This window comes from Crocuta crocuta, unplaced genomic scaffold (assembly GCF_008692635.1).
Source record: "Crocuta crocuta isolate KB4526 unplaced genomic scaffold, BGI_CrCroc_1.0 scaffold650, whole genome shotgun sequence".
NCBI classification, from domain to species: Eukaryota; Metazoa; Chordata; class Mammalia; order Carnivora; family Hyaenidae; genus Crocuta; species Crocuta crocuta.
Genome location: NW_027532882.1, coordinates 14,650 through 22,938, shown reverse-complemented (window position 1 = coordinate 22,938; position 8,289 = coordinate 14,650). Strand labels below are relative to the sequence as shown.

Here is an 8,289-nt window from a genome sequence, read left to right as displayed (position 1 = left end):
GGCTGCGCCGCCACTACCACGTGGGCCTCCGGGGGCTGCGTGCGCAGCAGCTCGGCCCTGAAGCGGCCCTCGAAGCCCTGGAAGAGCGAGGAGCCGCCGCAGAGCAGCACGTTCCGGGCCACGTCCGCGCGCGCCTCCAGGGGCACCTTGTGAAGGCTCCGTGCGGCCATGGCGGGGACGCCCACGGGCGACAGCCCCGGCATGTCCGGGGGACTGAACAGCAGCTCGGGGACCTGGCACAGCTCCTTGCCCAGCGTGACCGTCCGCCCGTCCGGCAGCTTCAGCGTCTGGCGGCGCGCCTGCTCCCGCAGGAAGTCGGGCGCCACGTAGCAGTAGCGGTGCTTGATGGCCTCGACCGCGTCCAGGTCGTGCTGGCCGAGCTGCAGGCCCGAGCCGAGGAGCACCTCCGCCAGGAAGGCGGTCAGGTGCGCGCCCGCCAGGTCCAGGCGCTCGACGGCGTGCGGCAGGCCGTAGCCCTGGAAGACGGGCGCGGCGCAGGTGACGCCGTGGCCGGTGTCCACCACCAGCCCGCTGACGCGCCCGTGCGCGTAGACCGACAGCACCGACTGCGAGGCCACGTACATGGCCGGGCAGCGCAGCGACTCGAAGGCCACCTCCACCAGCTTCTCGCGGTTGGTGCCGGGGCTGAAGGGCGCGTCGGAGAACAGCAGCGGGTGGTCGCGCGGCGGCGCGCGGAGGTCGTGCTCCAGCAGGTGGCGCCAGATGAGCTCGGCCGCGTCCCAGTCCAGCACGATGCCGCTCCGCACCGGCTGCACCAGCGTCAGCTGCGGGCGCTCGCGGGCCGCCTCGCCGATGAAAGTCTCCAGCCGCGGCGGCCCGGTGGCGGACGGCCTCCCGGGCTGGCAGCCCACGATGGTGGCCACCGTGTAGGTGGGCCGGGCCTGCCCCGCGAAGCCCACCTTACAGGTGCCCGTGCCCATGTCGATGACCACCGCGCCCGTCTTTGGTGGCAACTTGTCGCCCACCGTGCTGGGGGCCTCCTGCTGCAAGGTGTTGGTGGCCTCGACTGAGCTGGAGTTCCCGCCAGGCCTGGGGGCCTCCGGGGAGGGCTGGGGCTTCGTGGAGCTGGACTGATTCGCGTCCATGGACGCAGATGGCTGCCTGGTTTCTTCAGGGGCGCAGGGGTGTCAGGAGAAAAGACCGAGGCCTGAGCAGGGCAGGCGCATGCGTAGAGAGGGGGGAGCCAGTGGTCTATGACATCACCCTGCCTGCCGCCCCCTTCAAAAGACTTCACAATGCAGGGGAGGGGTGGGGAGGGGGCTGAGCCTCTCCCAGAAAGCCGTCAGGATACTCATGTTCTGGATTTCCCCCCAAATTGGGAGAAGCAGGCTAGAGGGTGCCCAAGGAGAGACCTCTGATCCAAACCCAGGACGACCCAAGACGCTTCTCTTGGGGCTTCCTTTTGAAGCTCTTTACAGTGTGGTAAGGGAGAGCTGGTCATAGGCCCCTTAGAATTTCATCTTAAAATTAATTTCATTAAAAATATTAACCCTATGGGGCGCCTGGGTGACTTGGTCAGTGAAGTGTCCGACTTCGGCTCAGGTCATGATCTCGCAGTTCGTGGGTTCAATCCCCGTGTTGGGCTCTGTGCTGACAGCTCGGAGCCTGGAGCCTGTTTCAGATTCTGTGCCTCCCTCTCTTTCTGCCCCTCCCCTGCTCATGCTCTGTCTCTGTCTCTCTCTCAAAAAAAAATTAAAAACTAAAATATTAACCCTTAAAATATTTATCAGAAGGTGATTGGCTAGCTGGTGTGCTTTACTGGTTTCCCAAAGGAAACAAAAGCCTGCCGGGGGGGGGGCAAGGAGAGGCACAGACACCCCCCATACTGTTCTTTGATCCCTCTGCTCTTCCCCACACTTGGAACAGTCTCCTTGCCCCACTGCTGCAAAGCAGGAATTTGCTTCATCAAATCTCAGCAAGATGTCACCTCCACTTGGAAGCCTGCCCTGATTTCCCTTCCCTCTCTTTACTGCACGGTGGTGGTGATGAAGGGGTGTCTGTCTTCTCTCCAGGGACTTCTTCTGGAGAGGTCTCTGTAGGATCCAAAAAGGGAGCTCTCAGTAAGATAAAGCGGCAGGGCAGAATCAGGGAATTTCCTTCCTTTTTAAGGCCGAATAATATTCCATTGTGTGTGTACACCCCATTTTGCTTATCCATTCATCTGTTGTTGAATTTGGATTGCTTCCACGTTATTCCAGCTATTGGTAATTCTATTTTTAATGGTAAGTATTTTACAATCGATATATATATCAAATCAGCACATTGTGCAACGTAAACTCACACAATGTTATATGTCAGTTACATCTCAATAAAGCTGGAGGTGGGGAAGGACACAGCCCCTCAATAAACAGCTAAGTAAATGAACATTTCCAAAATCCTGTAGCAGATCACAAACAAGAATAAAAACGCAACCTGTCTTGAGCCAGGATTAAATCTGGACACTGCTAGTAAATGACACCTTCTTACTTCCATCTTCCTGTGACATTCAGCCCTAGTGCTGGAAATTTCTAGCATTCCACACTCACACACACACTCAATTGATTTGGTTTTACTAACAGGTGATACTAACACCACCAGAAGTGGGTTTTGAGGCAACTCTCCTGATGTGTGTGGAGTCCGCGGTCCTTATCTGAGACAATCCCTTCTTCCCCAGTACGCCCCCTTCTGGATAATGTATGTGCAAGAAATGAACTCTTGTCTGCATTAAACAACTCCCCTCCCCCCTCCCAGCCCTGGCTGCCACCATCTACTTTCCGTCGCTGTGGATGTGACTCTTCTCGGGACCTCCTGGGAGCGGACTCCTACTGTCCTTCCGTGACTTGCTTATCTCACAGAGCCCAATGTGCTCAAAGTTCTACCACGATGAAGCATGTGTCAGAATATTGTGAGAGACCATCATATTATTTTCCATAGTGGTTGCACCATTTTATGTTCCCACTGGCAATGTAGACGGTTCCAGTTTCTCCACGTCCTTAACATTTGTTTTTGTCTTTAAAAAATTTTTTTTTTGCTTTTTGCTTTTTAATTATAGCTACCCTAATGAGTGTGAGGTTGTAATAGAGTTTTAAGCGTCAGCATGTTCGAAAGATACGATTAGTTCAGACAGACTGTTACATAAAGAATTGAATAGCTGGTGTTCAGAGCCCAGCCTTCGGCATCCATGGTGATACAGGTATGTGCAGAAGGGGAGGTACTTTTCATTATTCCATATCATTCAACAGATCTGCAGGATGGACCCTTGAGCCCTTAAAAAATATTTTGGTGAATTTAGGTTACAGCCATTGAAGACAAAAATAAACATTCTCCCCCGCCCCTGCCCCTAAAGAATCATCATGGTGAGTGAAAAGGGTGTCAGATGACAGCTTGGAATGGGGGTCAGGTCAATTTTCATTGCATCTTGATGGTACTAAGGTCATTTTTCCTGATGGGGAAATAAAGGCTCAGAGAGGTGAAGTAATATGCCCCAAATCACACAGCTAGGATGGCGCAAGAGCTCGATTTGAACCCAGATGTCTGAGATGCTGCAGTGGCTGAGCAGGAGTCTGGGAAATTGTGAGGTCTAAGATTCATCTGAAACAGTAGAAATGGAGGCTGGAGCTTGTTGGCCTCAGTTTCCCCTATTGTGTCTGGCACATAATAGATACTAGGTTCGTGGATACCGCGGCAAAGAGGACAGAGCATCATGATTAGAGGCAACAAGGCAATGATTAGCTGCTGGTCTTTAAACCCTGCCCCCTTCCCCCCACTTTATAGAGAGAGGCAAACTACTAAACAAAAATCTCTGTGCCTCAGTTTCCCCATTAGCAGATCCGAGGTAATAATAATACTGACTTCAAAGGGCAGCGATGTGGACGAGTTACTATTTGTGAAGTGTTTAGGTCAGTACCTGGTACATGGTAAGTGCTATGTGAGGGTTACACAAATCACAGGTTTCCAAAAAGTGGAAACACCTGAGCAACAGCTCTGCGTGGAATTAGGGATCAAGATGGGCATTTCTCCTGAAAATGTATTTTTTTTGGCGGGGGAGAGGGCACACGTCCTCCAGACTTCAGATCTGCGCCGCCGGCTTATCTGACACCTGCCTGGGCCGTGAGGCTTTCCACGCGTCTGCGGTCGCTGGGAGCCGAGTTGTACAGCTTCCTGCCGAGAGGGGGCGCCCAAGATCACCAGCTTCTTTTTCTTTCCTTCAGCTGAGTCCTTCAGTGATTCGCTCAGGGGTTCCCAGCCTTGGTTGCAAATTAGGATCACCAGATGAACTTAAAAAAAAGAAATCTCCGTGTTCTGGCTGCCCCTCCAGACCATCTGAATCAGAAGTTCTGCAGATGGAGACGGAGCATGGGTGATGGTTTAAAGCCCCCAGGAGATCTTACTGTGAAGCAAGTGGGGATCCATGGATTTGGGTCTTCAGCATTTTCAAATTCTCCTCCTCCTCCTCCCTCTCCCCGTGCTGGAGTCCCCATTCCTAAGAAACTTCCAGGTAACGCTGATGCTCCCGGTTGGCCGGCTGGACCTTGAGGAGTGTTGTCCAGAGCCTTGTGCACATCTGAACGACGAAAGGAAAATCTCTCACCACAAAGCTTTTACGTAGAGAGATTCAGCCACGAGAAAACTACCGTTTGCACAACTTGGACGACACCTGAGACCATCATGCCAGGTAAGCAAGTCAGAGAGAGACAAACACTGTGTGATCTCACTTCCACGTGGACTCGAACAAAGGTGAATCTGTAGAAACACAGACTAGAATGGTGGTTACCTGGGACCGGGGGGGGGTTGGTCAAAGGGCACAAATTTCTGGTTATGAGTAAGTTCTGCAGATCTAATGTACAGGAGTCACTGTAGGGAAGGACTCGAAAGCTGCTAAGAGAGCACGTCTGTCCTCGACACAAAAATAGTGATGATGTAAAGCACCTGCTGGTAACAGTGTTGCAATGGGGAAGCGCATCCGCCATTGTTCACTTCAAATGTTACACAGCCTTTCATGTCAGTAATATCTCCATAAAGCTGGGAAAATACAGGATAAAAGATATGATTGACACAGTGTTCCTATTTGTTCTCCAGGATTTATGGCAAGACAGCTCAGGTAATCAGTGGTTGATTGTCCTTGTTTATTGTGGTGTTTATGTTCTACAACATCGCGACTAACAGGAGTTAGTGACTACTGAACTCTAGTTATATTGTCATCAACTGGTCAACTGATCTGTTTACATTAGAAGACATGCTTCTTATTATTTAATTTTTTAAGGTTTACTTATTTTTGAGAGTGTGAGTGGGGGAGGGGCAGAGAGAGAGGGAGACACAATATCTGAAGCAGGCTCCAGGCTCTGAGCTGTCAGCACAGAGCCCGATGGCGGGCTTGAACTCACCAACCATGAGATCATGACCTGAGCTGAAGTCAGATGCTTAACTGACTGAGCTCCCCAGGCGCCACGCATGTTTCTGTTTAAAGACACATGTAATTTGCATTATTGATCCTAGTAACACTGAACTCACAGCCAATATCACTGTACGTTACTCCTGAATGAAGCTTGTCTGGCACGTGCATTTTCCCTGCAAGGCAGAGCACAGCCTTCTTGCACGTGAGGACTCTAGGCATCATGCTTCAGGCCACTTTAAACAGTGAACTATGGACAGAAAGTACAAAAATGTGAAACATGGGGCACTCGACAGACCGTGAAAAGGGCGCTTGTTTATGGTAGGAGAGCAGAGCAAGAAAGCAGAGCACTGCCTTGTTGAATCTCCGTGGGAAAGAAGCACGTAGGAACCTCAGAGTTTTTGCTGCTCTGTGTGTGTCTGCAAATGACCGTGAAAGTCCTAGAAGTACTGAGTTTGCAATTACAAAGAATTCAAGTAAGGCCTCTGGGCAGGTCAGTCAGTTAAGCGCCCGACTCTTGGTTTCCACTCAGGTCAGGGTATCACGGTTTGTGAGTTTGAGCCCCCCATCGGGCTCTGCGCTGCTGGTGGGGAGCCTGCCTGGGACTCTCTCTCTCTCTCTCTCTCTCTCTTTCTGCCTTTCTCGTATTTCTCTCTCTCTCAAAATAAATTAAAAATTCAAGTAGGTGAATTCTCACATATGGGCTCTGTGAATAATGAGGATTGACTGTACACACACGTACATGTACACATATATGCACACACACATATCTACACTCTACACACACACTCAAGTGTCTGTGTGTATCCACCAACCAATCCAGGCAACAAGAAAACAACAAACACAACGGAAGCCCTCTGTGGATCTATCCCCAGAGAGGGTCGCGTTGCTGAATTGAGGGTGTTTTTCACATGAAGGAAATGCCACTTTGGCCAGGACCCAGGCACCTCTTTCCTCTGTTGAATGAGCAGCTCCATCCATTCTTCGGTTTGGAAGTTGCCGCTCCCCAGCAATGCTGACCCACTTGACCTGCGGTGTAAACCACATTACCCGAGCAATCTTGCTCTAAACCCTGGAGAACAGATAGAAAGGCTGTATTGATCATGCCTTTTTATTCTATATTTTTGATGCTTTGACATCTTGGGGCCTTGCTGACCTGGGAGAGACTCCCCTCCCATGGCTAGCTCATTCCTAGCCAATCAGTGTACCTTTCGCAGGCAAACCCTCCCACCCAGAGCCCCTCCTCTGTGGGGCTCTCACATTGGGGGCCGCTGTCTTCCTCCACTGATCACCCAGAGCCAGGTACGAGACAAGGGACAGCCCCAAAAATTATTCAAACCCAGCCAGTCCTAAGCCTGCTTACCCTGCATTTCTCCCATGTCCCCCTCGCTCCCCCATCTCCTGCCTGATCCTGGAGCTTCTCTGAGGGGCCCCCAATGGTGTGCCATGACCCCTCTTCTTGGGAACTGTGAGTAACAAGGCAGCTTTTCAACAGCAGTGCTCTCCCAACCCATGGGCCTCACATGCCCAGATCACAATAAACGTATCTCTTAAAACAGACTCCTCCCCTCGGGCTTCTGTTCAGAATGTTCAGTGGTGTTGGGAGGGCCCTGTGCTCTCCCCACCATTCCTGGGTCCATTAAGAGCTGAGCACCGTTGCTTTCTCATGCTCTGCTGGGACAAATTGTAGATGCGAGGCACCTGACTCCACCGTCATTAACGTTCTCTGCAATGGAAAGGAGAAGCCAGAAGAGGCTTTTGATGTAACGCCTTCCGTCGGAACCTCCGTCCCTTGACAGGTAGCTCATCACTGCTTGGATGGAGAAGTGGCTGGTGGGCTCAGTGCGGAGTGACGCATTCCAGGGAGGTGTTCCCTCCGGGCTCCAGCTCAGTGGGCTTCAGAGCAAGGTAGGCAAGGAACCAGCAGGAGACGTCTTTCCCTCTGTCTTGTGCAAACAGGATGCATAGCACTGCCCAAGGCCAGGTCTCAACTTCCCAGCCTGTGGACAAGACATCTGGACGTTTCACGTCCTCTTTCTGGGTTCAGCCCATCACGGCGTGTGGTGCTTAGTGACACAGGCTCCCCGGGGATGAGGGAACTGCTCTGCCGCCTGCACGTCCTCATGCAGATCTTTACACAAGTGTTGCTAGTGTTCGCAGGTGAGTTCTGGCCAGGTGTGCTGATAAGAAGGTCTTTTTCTGTTTCTTTTTTTTTTTAATCCTAAGCTTTCACATTTATGTAAATCCTCAACACATTCTTTTTTAAAAAAAAAGTTTATTTTTGAAAGCCTGAGCATGCACAAGTGGGGGAGGGGCAGAGAGAGAGGGAGACACAGAATCCGAAGCAGCTCCGGGCTCCCAGCTGTCAGCACAGAGCCCGACGCGGGGCTCGAACTCAGAACTGTGAGATCATGACCTGAGCCGAAGTCGGACGCCCAACCGGCTGAGCCAGCCAGGCACCTCAATCTCTCAAAACTACCAAACACACAAAGTATTCTATCTGTTTAGTCTGGAAGAAACCTGTTTTGGAGGTTGAGCTGCTGCAGGCCGACTGGCTGACAGCTGTCAGCCTAGGATGCCTCCTCCACCACCACCCTAGAGATTCCCTTTTGGGTTGAATCCTCTGTTTCTTCTCTTTAGATTGATGTCCCTTTAGGAAGCACACAGGCTCCCTGAGTAAGAGTGCAATGGAGACAATTTGGAAACCAAAACCAAAACCAAAAACTACCAGGTCTAAAAACGTATTTTATTCTTATACTTAGATAGTTATTTGACCGGCTATAGAATTCTGGGTTACAATTAATTTTCCCTGAGCATTTTGAGGATTTTTTTTTTAATATTTTTATTTATTTCTAGGAGAGAGAGAGAGAGACAGCATGAGCAGGGGAGGGTCAGAG

At 51.3% G+C, this 8,289-nt stretch overlaps 1 protein-coding gene across 1 annotated transcript in view; it reads right to left on the bottom strand.

The window, feature by feature from the left end:
• The window catches only part of ACTL9 (actin like 9), a 6,764-nt gene extending 5,592 nt beyond the window's left edge, over nucleotides 1-1,172 (bottom strand). The window contains exon 1 of the mRNA XM_077745723.1: nucleotides 4-1,172. Coding sequence (XP_077601849.1) covers nucleotides 4-1,106 — 1,103 coding nt within the window. The 5' untranslated portion in view covers nucleotides 1,107-1,172. The remainder of the gene's footprint in view (nucleotides 1-3) is intronic.
• Nucleotides 1,173-8,289: the final 7,117 nt, after the last annotated feature.